Source organism: Talpa occidentalis, unplaced genomic scaffold (genome assembly GCF_014898055.3).
Source record: "Talpa occidentalis isolate TD23 unplaced genomic scaffold, MPIMG_talOcc4v2.1 talOcc4.14, whole genome shotgun sequence".
Classification (NCBI taxonomy): Eukaryota; Metazoa; Chordata; class Mammalia; order Eulipotyphla; family Talpidae; genus Talpa; species Talpa occidentalis.
Genome location: NW_023601433.1, coordinates 89587912 through 89606540, shown reverse-complemented (window position 1 = coordinate 89606540; position 18629 = coordinate 89587912). Strand labels below are relative to the sequence as shown.

At 59.9% G+C, this 18629-nt stretch overlaps 1 protein-coding gene across 1 annotated transcript in view; it reads right to left on the bottom strand.

The window, feature by feature from the left end:
- TMEM132C (transmembrane protein 132C) overlaps positions 1 to 18629 on the bottom strand; it is a 177045-nt gene that overhangs the window by 11532 nt on the left and 146884 nt on the right. The window contains exon 4 of the mRNA XM_037509872.2: positions 17061 to 17244. Within this exon, the coding sequence (XP_037365769.1) occupies positions 17061 to 17244 (184 nt within the window). The remainder of the gene's footprint in view (positions 1 to 17060; positions 17245 to 18629) is intronic.

The following is an 18629-nucleotide window of genomic DNA, read 5'->3' as shown; positions in this document are numbered from 1 at the left end:
TCTCTGCGAGCCTGGGCATCTCTGCGAGCCCGGGCATCTGCGTTTGCAGCACAGGCGCACAGAGGCCGCCGGGCGAGGGACGCTGGTCAGCCGTGGCGCTCTCCCTTATGAGCCCACGTGTCGGCCCCTTCACCGTCCGCCACCGCCACATGTCGGCTGTATCTCAATAAAAGGGGGGGAAAGTCCACATCCTCCTGGTAAAACCCCCAAGTCGGTGTTGGTGCCGTGGCCAAGTCACGTCCTCACCCGGGCGGGGGCCAGCGGCGGCCGGGGGGGCACTGTCCGCGCGTGGACTTTCCGGCCTCGGCCTCTGCGGCTTCTCCCGGCCTCCAGCGCGCAGCACACCCGGAGGACGGCGTCGTGGGAAGAATCGATAAAATAAGGTCCTCAAGTCACTGTCGCTGCAGGCTTGGGAAAGGCCCGAGGTCTTTTTTGTTTTTGACTTGTCCTCATACATGTAAATTGGTTTGGCCGTTTCCTGTGTTTCCACAGATCGTATTTTCAAGTAAAGGAAGTACAGATTCCGTTGCTGAGCCTGAAAGCTGTGAGCGGACTCAGAGCTGTGAGGGAAGCAGGGCGGGCCCAGGGACGGCCGTCTGCCCCAGGTGGGGAGTGAGGCGCCCCAGCAGAGATCTGCCGGGAGAAAGGCGGGAGCCCCAACACGTGCCCGGTGCCCGCTCACACCCTGCCCGGCCTCGCCATGTCCTTCTGTGGCCGGTCTCCAGCTCCCCGCTGGGCAGCCTTTGTCCTGCCTCGTTGCCCGTGGCTGAAGGTCCGCTGTGCCCTGGACTCTGGGCCTCACTGGACGGGGTGGGGCAGGGAGTGGGGTCGCTGGCATCTGGCACCTCCTACACGCAGGCTTCCCCTCGCCAGACGCGTGGAGTGAGCCCGCCAGCCACTCACCCCCGAGCGCCTCCCTGAGGCCTCCAGGAGGCGCATCCTCCCCTTCAGGTGCAGGCGGAGCTGGGCTTCGCCCTGGGCCTTGGGGCAGGGAGCTGAGGCTGAGAGTTCAGATCTCGCTGCACAAGGCGGGTTAGGGGGAGCGGGGGGCTCTGTCACCAGCTCAATGTCGACGCCACGGATGAGATGCAGCCCTGGGCTGCTTCTGAGAACGAATTTTTGAAAAATCAATTAATTAAATCAGTGCAAATGTTTGCAGGCAGGGAGGTGCCTGGGATGGCACCTTTCCCGCCACAGTTGGCTCCTGCAGGCTGCCGAACCAGGAGCACCAGCCAGAGCCCGCCCATGGTCTGCTTCTGTACGGACTCGTAAACCAAGAATGATTTTTCCATTTGTCAAGGCTTAATAAAAGTAGCATACAACAGAGACTGCGTGTCCCGTCCCTGTAAATCTCAAACAACTCACTATCCAGCCGAGCTGTGAACAAGAACAATTTCCCTGGTGACGGGACACTTAGAATGCTCCAGAAGGGCCTCTCCTCACCTTGGCGTTCAGGTCATCCTTTTTGCAGAGCCTCTGAGGTCTTCCCTTCCCCTCGCCCCTTCTCCGTCTTTCCATGTCACGCCTTCAGGGAGGCGGCACCTGTACTAGACTCGGGTAGATTCGCATCGTGATAGCTCGGTCTCGGGGGAGACCTGGAGGCGCTGCACCCGCGAGGAGCAGAGGGACTCGTGTTAAACAGGAAGAGATGTTTGAATTGGGGCTAATTTTAAGCGGCTGATGGTTTGCAGAAGGGATTATTTCATGTTCCGTCACGAGTCTCTGCACACGCCTCCAGCTCCAGGGGGCCGGGTAGGGCGGCCCGGAGAAGGAGCCCCGACGACTGGCTCTTCTGGACGTCAGCCCAGGGGGTAGCTGCGAAAGGTGCTGCTGGAGGAGAAGCGTCTGCGGAGACACCCCCATCTCAGCGGGGAGCAGGCAGGCTGGGACAGGGACCTCCAGGCGGCTGACGGACCCGGCCCAAGGCGGGCCCAATATCCAAAACCAAGGAGAGAGAGAGAGAGAGAGAGAGAGCAGGACCCTGTCCCCGGGCAGGTCCTCGCTGCTTCCAGGAGACAAAGCCAGGAGTGCGCCAGGCTGCCCTGGTTCCGGGCAGGTGCTCAGCCCGGCCTCTTCTCCCCTTTGCTTCCTCATCTTGGACATGGGGGTGAATCCGCTTTGCTCGATGAAACTGGACACGATGACCTCGCAGCCCGCCAGCTCAGTGAGGGGTGCAGGGGCGGCCACGGCGGGAAGCCAGGCCCCACCCGCATTCCGGGAAACAGAGGCGGAGGCGCGAGTCTCAGGTCCTGCTCCACACGTCCCTCCGAGCGCCCGTCTCTGCCTGGAAGCGGGGAGCACTCAGCTGGAGCTAATCTGGGCACTAATTTAGCAGCGCCTGGAAGTAGGCGGAGAGCAGTTTAATTAGACCTTCCATTTGATCAGGAGGCCCCATCAGCAGGACCCCGGGGTGGGGGGCAGGATTGCCTTTTGCTTCGGGCCTTGAAGCCTTGAGGCTGAACCCCAGGGTGGGAGCGAGGGTGAGGGGCTGGCGTCATCCCCCCGAGAATGGGGGGCCTAGGACTGGACTTCCGGGGTTGACAAAGCACCTCCTGAAAGGAAGAAAAATCTTCCCTCCGATCCTCGCCTGGCAAGCGCCGGCCGCTGTGCAGGGAGCTGTGCTGAGACCTGGGTCTGCAGCTCACTCTCCCCTCCCCGGCCTCACGGCCCTGGCCTTGGGTGCCGGCGTGGGGCCAGGCTGCACCCGTGGCTCCCTGGCGGGCAGGAGCAGGGCAGCAGGTGAGTGGGAAGCGCCCCACAATGGGGCTCTCCCTCCGCCATCCCCCTGCAGCAGGAAGTCCCTGGTCTTCTGATTCCCAGACAGACAGCAAATGCCCCAGGTGGCACCGGGGGAGGAGGCGGGAACACGGCAACACTGGAGATCCCCTGAGACGTAAAACCCAAGACAGCGCAGCAGAAGGGCTCGTTGCCAGTCTCCGTCCCCTCCTTACCCGAAAAACTTAACCTTAATTTGGGGTGGAGGACGGACGAGGGTGAACTCTGAATGTTCTGGAACAAAGGCTCCCAGGTGGTGTGGGACCAGCAGCCTCAGCCTCAGCTTGATAAAGATGCAAATTCCTGTGCCCACCCCACCCCTGCTGGGTCAGACTCCCTGGAGGTGGAGCCCGGGCCTGTTTTAGCACATCCTCCTGGTGGTTCTGCTCACGGATGCTGAAAGTTGGAGGCTGTAGGGTGAGGTAAAAGTATCAGGCTTGTCTGCCCTCCCGCCATTAGGATAGATGACGGATCCCTGTGGTCCCGAATGCATGGCTGATGGCGGCACCTGGAGTGGGGTGTGGGCCTATGTAGATGGGATTCACCTGGGCTCAGACTGGGCTTTTAGGGGTGGCGTCACCGGGATGCCAGCAGAAGCCGAGAAAGAAGCAGAGAAGCCGAGAGAAGAGAAGCAGAGAGAACACCAGAGAGCCCGGATAGAGCGAAGACTGGCCGGGAGGCCTGCCAGCCCCCCGGCCCCCCAGCACCCCTGCCTGCCACATGCCTGGTAAATCTAAATAAAAAACCTGCAAAAGCCACTGAGGACTCTAACTCCTCCTTTACCCGGTCTGCTGGGTCACAAAACCTGCTCCGTGGTCAGTCCTGCCTCTGCTGAGGCAAACCCAGGCAGAGTGTTTGAGGTGCTCTAGGAAATCTGCTGGTGGAGCTGGGCTCCGTGAGAGGGAGCTGCCTGTCATTCTTCCCTCTCCACTACCTGGAATACTGACACGACGGCTGGAACACCTGCAGCCATCTTGGACTATGAGTCAAACTTGGAAATGAGGGCCACCTGGCGGGGCAGAGCAGAGAAGTCCAAGTCTCTGAAGTCCAAGTCATGAGCTTATGTGTGTGAAACAAGCCTCTGGTTTCCATGTTGCTCGCGAGGGTTTTCTGTTACACTCAGGCAACACAGAGGCTGACTGGTGTCCCTATCTCTTTGCATGCTAGAGGTGGTGAATGAAGGCTGAACTGGAGCCGCATTTCCAGTTTTGCAGCCATGAGAAGGCAAGTCGTTGGCAAGGCGTCTGCTGGCGGTAGCAATCCCACTTGCCTTGGCTGCCGGCGGTGACGGCGCCTCTGCTGAGCAAGACTGACAGCAGGGCTGTGTGGAAGGAGACTGACAATTCAGCCTAATTTACAGTAGCAGAAAAATGACTCCCAGAGGGCAGATCGTTTTCCCAATTCATGGCATCCTACTTAAGCTGACGCCTGGCCCAGGGTGCTGTCAGCCAATTGGTGTGCTGATTAGGGAGGGTGCTGGAGATGGGGGCTCTGGATTCGGGCAGACAGACCCAGGGAGGTGCCATCTGATCAACAAGCTGACTATGTTAGGTGCAACCAGCTATTTACATAATCCCATGATTAGGAAAACATCGTGTACACACACAGGCACGGCAGGGGCCTCGCAGAATTCCACCCGCTAATGCAATTTCGCTCCAACCAGGCCGGTGCAGACACTCAGCTCGGCTCACGGCCCCCTCTTGGTTTTTCTCATCAGGGAGAGAAGGAAACCTTATTACCTCGAGTCGCCACGGCAGGCCTGGTGGAGACGGGCCAGACCAGCCCTGCTGCTCGCCAGACTGAGAAAGCTCTCCAGGTGTTCTGCACGGTTCTCGGGTGGAAGTGACTTTAAAAATGCTGGGGGGTGCCGATGGGGAAGGGCAGCCGGGGGTGTAGAAACTGACACAGCCACCGTTTCCTTTCTGCGACAGCTTTGGGTCTGGGGAAGCAGAGAGGCCGGAGGTGCAGAGATAGAGGTGGAGAGGGTGGTGCCTGCAGGAGACAGCTCTCCTCTCTCCACACACACAGGGGAAGAAGAGCTTCCCCATTACTCACGCCCACTGCTCTGTGATGCTTTCTCCTCTGCTGTCTGTCTGTCTCCACCTTGCGATCTCTTCTAGAAACCAGCACAGCGGAAGGTGCACCCATTAAGGTCCACATCAGAGGGCAGAAAGCATCTCGGTCCAGCGTTCGGCAGAGCACAAGGGGGCACACTCGGGATTGCAGTTGGGACAGCTTCCTGGCAGCCAGGGCGTCACGGGGGAGCCCGTCAGTAATCAGACGAGCCTCCGACACTCAGACAGTGAGCCCTGCCGGAACACAGCAAGGGCCGGCAGCACCGTCACCTCCATCACCATCATCACCTCCATCACCATCAGCACCATCACATCCATCATTATCACCACGATCACCACTATCACCACCATCACCATCACCATCACCACCATCACCACCATCACCACCATCACCATCACCACCATCACCACCATCACCACCATCACCATCACCACCATCACCACCATCACCATCACCATCATCACCACCATCACCATCACCACCATCACCACCACCATCACCATCACCACCATCACCATCACCATCACCACCATCACCATCACCATCATCACCACCATCACCATCACCACCATCACCATCACCATCACCATCACCACCACCATCACCACCACCATCACCATCACCACCATCACCACCATCACCACCACCACCATCACCATCACCACCATCACCACCACCATCACCATCATCACCATCACCACCATCACCACCATCGCCATCACCATCACCACCACCATCACCACCATCACCATCACCATCACCACCATCACCACCACCATCACCATCATCACCATCACCACCATCACCACCATCACCACCACCATCACCACCATCACCATCACCACCATCACCACCACCATCACCATCACCATCATCACCACCATCACCATCACCACCATCGCCATCATCACCACCATCACCACCATCATCACCACCACCATCACCATAACCACCACCATCACCACCATCACCATCATCACCACCATCACCACCATTACCACCATCATCACCACCACCATCACCATCACCATCACCATAACCACCACCATCACCACCATCACCATCACCACCATCACCATCACCACCATCACCATCATCACCACCATCATCACCACCATCACCACCACCATCACCACCATCACCATCACCACCATCACCACCATCACCATCACCACCATCACCATCACCACCATCACCACCACCACCATCACCACCATCACCACCACCATCACCACCATCACCACCATCACCACCATCACCATCACCACCATCACCACCATCACCACCACCATCACCACCATCACCACCATCACCACCATCACCACCAGCACCATCATCACCATCACCACCATCACCACCACCACCATCACCATCACCACCATCACCACCACCATCACCACCATCACCACCATCACCACCATCACCACCACCACCATCACCACCATCACCATCACCATCACCACCATCATCACCATCAGCATCACCATCACCACCATCACCACCATCACCACCATCACCACCATCATCACCAGCAGCAGCAGCAACAGCAGCAGCAGCATCGCCGTTCACATTCATGGTAGCTTCTAAGGCTGCTGTGATGAGCTATTGCAAGTAGGGAAACTTCCAGAAACTGTTCTTTCACAGTGCTCAGAGCCAGAATCCGAAGTCAAGGAGTCCACAGGGCCAGCGCCCTGTGCCACCTTGGGGGGACTCCTTCCTTGTCTTCCAGCTCTGGGTGCCAGCGGCCTGGTCTTCCCAGCATGGGGCAGTATCTCTCACCCCCGTGCCTCTGAAGTCCTGCCCTTTGTCCCATGTGTCCGTGTCCCAAGTCCCGCTGCTCGTGAGGACATGGGCAAGGGCCACCCTGAGGGGCTCGTCCCACAGTGGTGACACCTGCCAAGACCTGCTCCCAGAGTTGGAGTCAAGAAGTTTCCCCCGTCTTTTGGGGTGACATAATGAGGTCCAGAGGACATGCTCCGGCTCCAGAGCGGCAGCTGAGTGACGCTGCTGTGTGGCCGCTGGGCCGGCCTTCTGCAGGGCTGGGCGCTTGCTGTTCTACTGTAGCCTTAGGTGCGGGAGGGTCAGCAGGCCCAGCCCTGGCCCTGGGTCCAAAGTCCCGGTGTTTGCGGTGGGCCTGGCCTTGCCAACGCTGACTCCTCCCTGGGGACACCTGGGGCATCTGCCAGACAAAAGCTAAGCCCCTCTCAGGTCAGTGGGCTCAGCAACACCCCCGCTGCCCGGGCTTGGGTCCGTCTGGGGGGTCCTCACTGTGGGGTCTTACCACTCATCACGGGTTTGGGGATCTGGTCGCTTGGAGAGCGCAGGACGACCCTTCTGGAGGCCCCTGGCCCCCAGGCCCGTGCACCCGCAACGGGCCTCTGCTCCTTTGCCACCCAGGTAGGCCCTGTCCGACGTGCTCTCTCCACACTTTTGCCTTTTCCAGAAATTCCAGCTACAATAGCCCACCCCCTTATCCAAGGAGGATACACCGCAGGACCCCGAAACAGAACAGTGCCAGACCCCCAGATGGGGACTCCGGGTCTCCATCCAGATAACCCGCCACAGGGGGAGCTGCCAATCCAGCTGGTGTGGGCCAGGCGGGCACAGCACCTCACGCAGTTGGCGCACGGCGGGGCCTCTTGCTCGCTCTGGGTATCTCACCACAGGTCACATTTCCTGACCACACTCCTGGGGGGTCGCTGAACTGGCAGTGAAAGGGTGGGTGAGGGAGCGTTCCTTGGGGAGCCCCTGGGAGATGTGTCACCCTTTTCTCCCCAGGTTGGAGTGCCTCTGTTTTTATGGCCAAACACCGTCCTGTTGCTTTAATGCACCTCGATTTGCCCAATGTTTTACGTCCCTGGCACTGACCCCGCAGGTGCTGGCATCCCACAGCCTGCGCCAGCGGCCTCGTGTTGTCTGTCCTTCCTGCGTGGACGGCTCATGGTTGCACTTGCCAGTGGCTAAGGGCACGGGGGCCTCGTCACTCGTCTAATATTCCAGTTAAATCAATGACTCTTGCAAATCTTGGCCTGAATCCATCGAACCATTGTCCTCACGCCAGATTTAATCTTTATGCTAAGAGAATCTGAAAAGAACCAGATCATCGGACTTACTTTTTCTGTCAGCAGAATTAGAACCAGACAGCGGGCCGGCAAGGAAGCGTTTTGGCCCATCACCAGCCAAAAATAGAAGCAAAGCAAAGAGGAAGGAAAAAATCTGAAGAAGCTGAGGAGGGCGGCGCGAGGGGCCTGAGAGCCGATAACTCAGCATGGTCTCGCCGTCAGCCACGTCTCGAGCCGCCCACACGCACGCACCGCAGGGCTCTGGTCGTTGCCACCTTCCATGTCCTCGTAAAACCGGGATTGACAACGCTGCCTCCGTCTCCACCAGCAAGGGCGGGGTCTGCACGATGGGCGCTCGCTCTGCTGGGTGATGCTCTGCCCGGCGCCGACCTCGCTTCCGACACCCCGTCCAGTGGGTCATGCCGGCGTCTGCCCAGGAACCCGCGGAGCGCGAGGCCACACAAGAGGGAGCAGCCAGACGGCAGGCGGGCGGGCGCCCTCCCTGCCCGGTGGAACTCGCAGGTTCATGCAAATCTTCTGCAAAGTCGTGGAGACATTTTGCAGTTTTCTCTGCTTGGGCTTAGCCTTGCGGCTTCACCCCGAGCAGCGTGCGCGGTGATCTTGCCGTCCCTCCCGCCTGCGCGCGGCTCCTGACATCTGGTCCCATCTAAGCCTGGGGAGGAGAGAGGATCTCGCGTCTTCCTTTCAAGCGATTAAGGGGAAGAGAAGGCACTGCCCCTCCAGGGGACATCCCTCCGCGGGGCGGGGAGAGGGTCTCGGTCACAAGGACAGGATCCGCACACGCACAGCCCCCGCCAGCCCCCGCCCCCTCCTCTGCCCGGCGTCCTGGAGGGAGCAGAGGTCAGAGGGCCCAGAGCCCCTACCTCCACCCGGCTGCTGCCCCTGGCCTTGTCCTGGCAAGGCCTGGCCCGCCTGAGCCTCAGCACCCTCCTCTTGAAAGGGGAAAACACCCCGTCCTGCCTTCGAGTCCTCGGGCTGATGCGGCAAATCTTCATGGACTTTAACCCACAGAAATGTATCCTCTGACAGTTCTGGAGCCAGCAGTCGGAGATGGAGGTGTGGCAGGGACGCACCCCACAAGGCAGAGGGTCCTGCTTTCCTCGTCCGGCTTCCGGCGGTGGCCGGCGGCTGGCAGGTCTCGGCTGGCAACCGCGTCGCTCCGGCTCTGTCTCCCTGTGTGCCGCCGTCTGCTTTCCCAGCTCTCGTGCGGATGCTGGCCCTTGATTCGGGCCACGCTGATCTAGGTGACTCATCTCGACCCCCACCTTCACCCCATCTCCCAAGGTCTCGCTTCCAAATACAGTCAGAGTTACCAGGGCTTAGGAATGGAGAATATCTCTGGGTGGACGCATTTAACCAGCTGCAAAGTGCAAGGGGTACTGGGAGCGTGGTCTCTACTCCCTGGGTTGGGTGATGCGGTTGGAGATGCCTGCTTGGATGAGTGAGAAGGCGCTGGACCCCGAGTTTACGTGGAGACCGTGATGTTGGCAAAGGCCTGGGGGCTGGAACTGCTGTGTGGCCAGAGCCATCTCGAGGCTGGGAGGGTGCTGTGGGAACCAGGAGGACCTGGGCCCCTGGACACTGCCTGCAGAGTCTGCGCCCCGAGAGCCTTCTGGGCTCTCCTCATGCCGCGGACTCGTCTCCTCCAGGGTCGTGCACCGCAGCTGGGCTTGGCTCCTGCTCGCTCATCAAAACAGCTTCCCGAGAGATGGCTCACACGCTGTGCGATTTCTGCTTTAAAGGGATGTTCGCCAGTGGTGCCACATAGATTCAGGGGGAGCACAGCCATAAGCGGTTTGAGGGTATTTCCATTACCTACTTGTCACCCCTAATGCCTGCCAGCCTGAGCAACCAGAGTTGCTTTCTGCTCCATGGGCCCACTTCTCCTGGTGTCTCCTGCAGCTGGGATTGGAATCCATGGGTCTCTGTGAGGCTTCATCCAATTAGCATCCTGCTCTCGAGCTCATCCCGGTCGTAACGTGTCAGTACTTCATGCCTTTTTATTGATAATCAATGCAGCGCTCTTGTGCTGAGAGGTAGAATTACTACTCAGGATCATAAACTGAATGGCTAAGTATCTCCTAAGTGCTGGGCCTGTGCGAATAACAAGTATTATTTCAACTGAAATGCCTACAGAGTTGGGTAGGCAAGACACGTGGGTGAGAGACTCAGAGGAAGCTACTAGAACCCTGGTTCATGGGAGTTTGGACGACTCCTCCAACTGCTCCTTGCAAGGGTGTGGGCAGGTCTTCTGCTTTCTCAGAAGAAGTCAGGACTCTAGGTTTATATATGAAATATCTCAGTTGATACATGTGGAAGACAAACACAACTCATCTTCAGACACAGATCTTCCCTCAGTTTCCGATCTCAAAAGACAGCCTCACAGTAACCACAGAGGATCACAACTCCCCGAGTGAAACCCCTGGATTGCCCAGACCATCCCGTTTCAACACTGAATGCCCCGTGTCCTGGTACCCTCTCCAGTGCCAGGCTAACTGGGTTGGTTAGTCATGCCAGGGGGCTGTACTCTGCCCATAAGGTGTGCATGGCTGAGATGTCCTGGCTGGTGACCCTTGGGAACTACTCTCAGAGCGAACTTAAGAACACAAGGAGGAAGGAGCTAAATCTCTTCAATTTATCGACACTTCCTTTTGGAGCAAAGACACCATTCTTTCTCCAACTCACTAGGTCAGGCTCTTGGCTATTCCCAAAGATGGGCTCATCTCCATTACCATGCCCATGCCCACCACCATCACCATCACCACCATCACCATCACCACCATCACCATCACCATCACCATCATCACCATCACCATCACCACCATCATCACCACCACCATCACCACCACCATCACCATCACCACCATCACCATCATCACCAACACCATCACCACCATCACCACCATCACCATCACCACCATCACCACCATCACCATCACCACCACCACCATCACCATCACCACCATCACCATCACCACCACCACCATCACCAATCACCATCACCACCATCACCACCATCACCATCACCACCACCACCATCACCAATCACCATCACCACCATCACCACCATCACCACCACCATCACCATCACCATCATCACCATCACCATCACCACCATCATCACCACCACCATCACCACCACCATCACCATCACCACCATCACCATCATCACCAACACCATCACCACCATCACCACCATCACCATCACCACCATCACCACCATCACCATCACCACCACCACCATCACCACCATCACCATCACCACCACCACCATCACCACCATCACCACCACCACCATCACCATCACCACCATCACCACCATCACCATCACCACCACCATCACCACCATCACCACCACCATCATCACCATTACCATCGCCACCATCACCATCACCACCATCACCATCACACCATCACCACCACCACCATCAGGATCACCACCATTACCATCACCACCATCACCACCATCACCACCATCACCATCACCACCACCATCACCACCATCACCACCACCATCACCACCATCACCATTGCCACCATCACCATCGCCACCATCACCACCATCACCATCACCACCACCATCATCACCATCACCATCGCCACCATCACCACCATCACCATCACACCATCACCATCAGGATCACCACCATCACCATCACCACCATCACCACCATCACCATCACCACCATCGCCACCATCACCACCATCACCACCACCATCACCACCATCACCACCATTACCACCATCACCACCATCACCATCACCACCATCACCATCACCATCGCCACCATCACCACCATCACCACCATCACCACCATCACCACTCACCATCACCACCATCACCACCATCACCACCATCACCAACATCACCATCACCACCATCACCACCATCACCACCATCACCACCATCACCACCATCACCACCATCACCACTCACCATCACCACCATCACCACCATCACCACCATCACCATCACCACCACCATCACCACCATCACCACCACCATCACCACCATCACCATTGCCACCATCACCATCGCCACCATCACCACCATCACCATCACCACCACCATCATCACCATCACCATCGCCACCATCACCACCATCACCATCACACCATCACCATCAGGATCATCACCATCACCACCATCACCACCATCACCATCACCACCATCGCCACCATCACCACCATCACCACCACCATCACCACCATCACCACCATTACCACCATCACCACCATCACCATCACCACCATCACCATCACCATCGCCACCATCACCACCATCACCACCATCACCACCATCACCACTCACCATCACCACCATCACCACCACCACCACCATCACCAACATCACCATCACCACCATCACCACCATCACCACCATCACCACCATCACCACCATCACCACCATCACCACTCACCATCACCACCATCACCACCATCACCACCATCACCAACATCACCATCACCATCACCATCACCACCATCACCATCACCATCACCTCCATCACCACTCACCATCACCACCATCACCACCATCACCACCATCACCAACATCACCATCACCACCACCATCACCATCACCATCACCACCATCACCACCATCACCACCATCACCACTCACCATCACCACCATCACCACCATCACCACCATCACCATCATCACCACCACCATCACCACCATCACCACCATCACCACTTACCCCTCCTCTGCAGGCTTTTACAGTGAAGAAGACAGACCCTGGAATTAGATGTGGGTTCAGACCCCACTGACACCACTTGCTAGTTGTGTAACTACAGGCTGGTCAGCTATGCCCACAGGCCTCAGCACCCTCCCCATAAACACAAGATAACACGGGGCTTCGACACTCAGAGGCACAGAGTTTGGAGGATTTACTGAAATAGTGAAAACGAGGCACTTAGCAGGGCCATCGCTCAGCAAATGTGAGTTATTATCATCAAGAAGAGTCTCCTGGGATTCACCAAACCCGAAGCTCTCATTTCTGGAACCCCTGCTAGCTTTTGCCTCAGCCTCTGCAGTTAGGTTTCCCAGGATTACACACCACATTTTTTGGGGGGCGGTGTCCTAGTGGTGCCTGCCTTTGAGGATGTCCATGACTGACACTAGCACACATGAAAAAGAGCAGAGCTGGGCAGGATGTCAGGAGCTGTGGGGCGGTGGGCACAGGTCCGTTACCCTCGTGTGGCTTAGCCTTGGCCACTCACAGGCCCGAGAAGGACATCCAGTCCACTCTCCACCAGAGTCTTCAGAACTGGAGGACAAATACCCCCAAGGAGTCCCCTCATGCCGAACTGCAAGATCCTCGGAGTTTCTCAGAAAATGCGGGCGTCGGCCTGTTCCTTCTGGTGTCCCGCGATAGGAAACACATTGTGTAAATAATCTTTATTAAAAACAATCTCCAAAGCATGGGTGACGTATTCGCTCGCTGGCTCGGGACGTCCTGGAGCCCTCACTCAAACACTGACCCTCAGAGAAATCAGGAAAACGCTTAGTTATCTTGGGAAAGTTCTGTTCTGGGAATTTCTGCTCTGCTCTGCGGGGTGTGCAGCCGGGATGTTTGAATCCGAGAAGGGGGGGCATTTTGTTTGCAGTGTTTCCCAGAAGCAAGACGGGTTGGCAGAAGCGACCGGAGAGAGAACTTCAAAATGGGACGGCAAGGATGATGGGCGAAGGTTGGGATACAAAATACGCCTTAGATGTGGCTGCAGCCTCCCCGTTGGTGGCTCCGTTTGTCGCGGGGAGCAACCGAGAGCAAACGGACAGAGTTCAAATCCCGCGGCTGCTACGGCCAGTGCGTCCCTCTCCTGAGCCTCAACTTTCTCATCTGTCAAGCGGGAGCGACACCCCCAGCCTTAGCGAGCTCTTGAGAGGCTCAGGGGTGCTGTGTGTGTAGTGGGGCGTGGGGTAAACACCCTGCACGTTGGCTACTGTTGCTGCGGCTTGTACTGGTGGGATGGGTTCTCACAACCCCTTGGGGAACTCACCAGAGGCTGCGAGGGCCTCAGGACACTTCGACCAGAACCCCGTGGGCCCCAGCTAGCCCGCTTCTGGGTGTTCACCCCAGATAGTCGACATTGGGGTCTCGAGAGCTGTTTGCTTCCTGCATTCACCAGCATTGCCACGTGATGCCTGAGAGCCAGGACCAGAAGCCCCAAAGGCCCCAGACAGAGGCGTGGCTCAGCGCCGAGCGCCCACACCACGGAAGAGGACTCAGCCTCCACAGGGCAGGAGCCCCTGCTGCTCGAGACAACCGGAGGACGCGCTGGGAGACCGGCCGGACGCCGGGGCCAACACGCGACAGCACTCACACCTGCTCCGGGGGTGTCCCACTCGTAGACACCGCAGAGGCTCGGGGTCCAGGGGCGGGCTGGGGCCTGGACATGGCCTCTCTCATGTAAGACCAGCGTGTTCCGGAGCTGCTGGCCGGCACCCCCGAGCCCACGCCTGCCTCACAGGGCCCTCAGAGCTCACCTCACGGCAGAGTTCCACTGGGCCCCAGGCCCCAAGGGACGTAGGAAGCCTCTGGGGCCAGTGATTTGCTCCATGGCCGAGGGCGGTGGCCACCCAGGGGTGCACTTGTGTCCCCACGCAGGAGGGGACGATGTGAAACACGCCGTGTCCACCTGCTGGCCCAGGGACGCTGCCTTAATGGAAACCATGGACGCGGCACGGGCGCAGCATGCCCAGCTGGCAGGTGTGCAGTCGCCAAGACTGACATGGGCACGGACTGCCCTGTGCCGGCCACCAAGGCCTGCGTCCCGCTCCGCCGCCAGCCCTCCGGCCCGACCCCCGCCCTGCGGCGCAGCCACGCCCCGCGCTCGAGGCCCGCCCCGCCCTCGCTTCAGCGCACTTTACCTAGTTTGCTTGTTTCATTTCTTGATCTCCCTCACCTGAGAGAATCGCACAGGTTTGCCGGCCTCTGACTCGCCCCACCCAGCGCCTCCCTGCGAGTCACGCGGGTCAAGGGCGCAGCTCTTTGTTTTAAGGAGTCAACTTCTCTTAATGCGGAGGCGAGGGATTCTGGGCATTGCGAGGGCGTCCCGGGAGCCTCAGAGCTTGGCCCCCGGCCCCGGTGAGCGGGGTGGAGGGGAGCAGGGACGGCACACTCAGGAGGCAGCACTGCCGTTAGGCCGACACCTGCCCTCGGCTGTCCCCATCCCCTCGGAAACGCGGGCCGCTCAATCGTTACTTTTGGGGTGAAGGTGGAGCCGTGCTCGGCAGGCATCACCGGCGCGCTGGCCTCGAGAGCGGCTGTCAACAGCAGCTAGACGTCTGTCTCTCCAGAAAGAAGCAGACCGCTCCTGGGGATGACGGACGCCCTCCTGCTGGTCTCCCTGCTCGGGCGTCCCTCTTGCGCGAGGCTGGGGGACGCCTGGGCACTGACCACTATGTCCTCTGTCTCTGCTTCCGGGGAAGTCGGGCAGTCAGTATCGGGCACGGTTTTACCTTTCCAAGCGCATGACGGAGAGCGCAAGCCTGGACAAGACCCGACTGCCCTGCCCTACCCACCCCTGCCTGCACCAGGCAACCGAAGCGTGGACAGTGCTGGCCGTGACGGAATCGCCACCGCCGCCGTGTCTCTGCTGCCTCCTCCCGGCAGGCGGCCGCACGTGCCGCTTGGTGGGTAATTCATCGGCACCCCTGAAATGTTACCCTCAAGTCAAAACAGCCTCGGATGAGTCATCGATGTGCGCCGTGGGCAGAAATCTCTGCCGGCCGCTGGAGGGAGGGAGGTTTTAAAATTTAACCCCAGAGTAAATCTCCAGCTGAGACAAGGGGACACGGATTCTGCCCACATATTTTTCAAACTATTATTTATTTTCGATGGCCCTAGAGCATCAGAGTCACCCTTAAAATACTCTCGGAGAGTCAGTCACAAGTGGGAATCCTCAGGCTGGCAAAGGAGCAGGAGACAGGCTGGGAAGTTTCTGGAAGAAAATAAAATACTCTCCCCCATGGTCTCTTTGGAGACAGTGATCGCCAACCCCGTCCAGGGCGCTCCCCCCGAGATGCCTGCCTCGCTCCAGCACCGAGGTGTCGCCTGTCCCCGCGGCCGAGCAGAGCCGAGCCATCCATCACCCGCGTGACAGCCGTGCCCAGGCGGCCGCAGAGCCCAGGCCAGCAGCAGCCGCTCCCGTCCCCCGGCCACCTGCCTGCATTTAGCAGCAGCCTGGATGCCCAGCAGCGGCCACAGAAGCCAGGGTCAGCAGCCAGGGGCCCCCACCTCTCCCTGCAGCTCTGACCGTCTGTGGAGCAAGACAGGGAGAGGACCCCACTTCACCGAGGTCACGTCCCGGTGGGTGAGCTTGGGGTGCCACGGAAGGAGAGCCCAAAGGATGGCAGCACAGGTCCCTCCGTGGTCAGCTGGCCCGGCTGGACATGAGTGGCCGGTCCAAGCACTGAGTGTGTAAGGAGAAGGCGTGAAGCAGCCGCTGGGCAGAGCCGGGGCGCGTGGGAGGAGAGCCGGGACCCCTCGCACAGGGGCAGGGCAGGCGGCCGGGGCCTGAGCCCGGACATGGGGGTCCCGCGAGGGCAGACTCCCCGGCAGGGGCTGTGGGCAGGGAGGACCCTGGGGACAAGCAGAGCGCTTGCGGGGGGGCTGCTCGCCCCTAGATCTGGGCTTGCTCGCGATCCCCGCAGGCAGCCACTGGGCTCCGGGCGCATCCGACTGCGTCACAGGTAAAGACCGTTTTCCCCGACGTGGTCACATCCACAGGCACTGGGGGGGAGGTGTGGGGGGTTCAGACATCAACCAACATGGCTTTCGGGGGGACATGATTCCACTACACAGGAGACGGTGCAGTCAGCCTGTGCCCCCACAGGTGGCCCCACGGAGGGCAGAGTGCGGGGGCGCTGCCGGCACAGGTCGTGCCCGGTCCAGGAGAGGAAGCGCGGCCACGGCCCCCTCTTTGCCCGCAGCCCTGTGGCCACATGCTCGGCCCTGGGGCCCCAAGCTCTGAAACCCCACGAAGCCCCACGACCCCTCGGGAGGTGAGGAAGACGGGAAACGGTGCAGCCTCCCCGCGTCCAGGCAGCCACCCCCGGCAGATGGGGGCGCCGGCCTCAGGGCCAGCCGAGGCGTGTCCGCGATGCACGCATCTTACCATGGCCAAGGGGACGATGCCCGCCAGGTCCTTCTGGCTGACGAAGATCTCGGCCACGGCCACGCCGGTGCTGCCCCGCCGGGGGTACTCCACCTGCCAGGAGACCGGCTGCGACCCCGACAGGCTGCTGACGCTCGCGATTTCGAAGTTCATCTGCGCGACCTCGGTGTAGCTGCTGCTGCTCCTGGGGGGCGAGAGAAACGGCGCTGAGCTGGCCGGTCCTGCGGGAGGGGCTCCTCCTCCTCGCTGCCACGCGGCTAAGGGCCCAGCATGGGGCACCGCCCTGGTGGGGTCCCGGGCACCGGGGGGAGCGGCCCCAAGTTCAGGCCAGGGCGGCGTCCTCAGTGCGGCGGCGCCACCCAGCCTGGTGCCAGGGCCTCCGCCTGATGGCACCTGCTATTCCACCGGGTTAGGCCAGTGTCTGCCGCGCCCGCAGGGTGAACAGGGTGACCTTTGACCTGAACCCCCATGGGGTTCAGGGCCTGAACTGAGGCTGGTGGCCCAGGGCAGCGCTGCTTCCCAGACGAAAAGGGGGAGGAAAACTTGCTTCTCCCCAAGACCAGCTTTTCCGGGCACAGCGGAGGCTGGAGCCCAGCGGGAACCTCGACCGAGCCCCAGGCCGCCGCAGGCCGAGCCGGCAGGGGAGCGGGACCCGCCCGGAGGGCCCAGCTCCAGGAACTGGGAGAAAAGCCTCTTTCCACTGGGGGGGACCTGCGCCCCGCGACCTTCAGCCGAGCCCGCACGTCTTTCCCCCTCACCCGCTTTCCAGCCAGCGCAGCTCAACCCTGTTCTCAACCCCGGACCCCAAACCTACAGCGCCTCAGCTCCGCTTTTCTCCAGGGGCTCTGACCGGAGTTCACCGTGCCCCTGCGCGCCACCCCCCTGGCTGATAAAGCCCATTTCTCCTCCCGGAGACCTGAGGTCCTTATCTGGTCTGTCCCCAGGGCCTGGGAACGGGCCCTGTGAATCCAGTGTGGCGGGTGCAGCCCCCTGGCATCTCACGCGCCGCCCCTGCGCCCCTCCCCCCACCCGCGCAGCCAGCGTCCCCAGGCCCTACAGGGACAAGCAGAGCCCAGGTGAGAGCCACGGCCTGGACAGATGCAGCCGTGGGTGCCGAGGCAGCGTCCCAGAAGGGAGGGGGAGGGAGGGGTCTCTGGCAGGCATCACCCCCCCACCCGTCCTGCTCTCCCAGGCAGCTGCACGGGTGTGCCTGCAGCCCCCCCACCATCTGCCCCCCACCCCCCGCCACCCTGGCATGTTGCAAAGGGTCCTGCCGTTGCTGCTGCGAGTCCCTACAGCGCCGGTCAGTGTCCTCATCGGTGCTTGGCCCTGGCTGTGGAGCTACAATGCGGCTCGATGCCCCGGCAGGTTCTCAGATGAGCCCCCCGCCTTGAGCGGAGCCCCTCTGTTGCAAGAAACTGGCTAGCGATGGGGACGCTGCTCTCTGCAACTAAGGGCTCTCACCAGCACCCCACATTTAGGTGGCCCGGCCTGTGCACTTGCCCCGGCAATCTGTGGCTCTGGGAGCTGCGGACAGGGCCGAGTTTTCTAGGGGCTGCAGCTGCGACC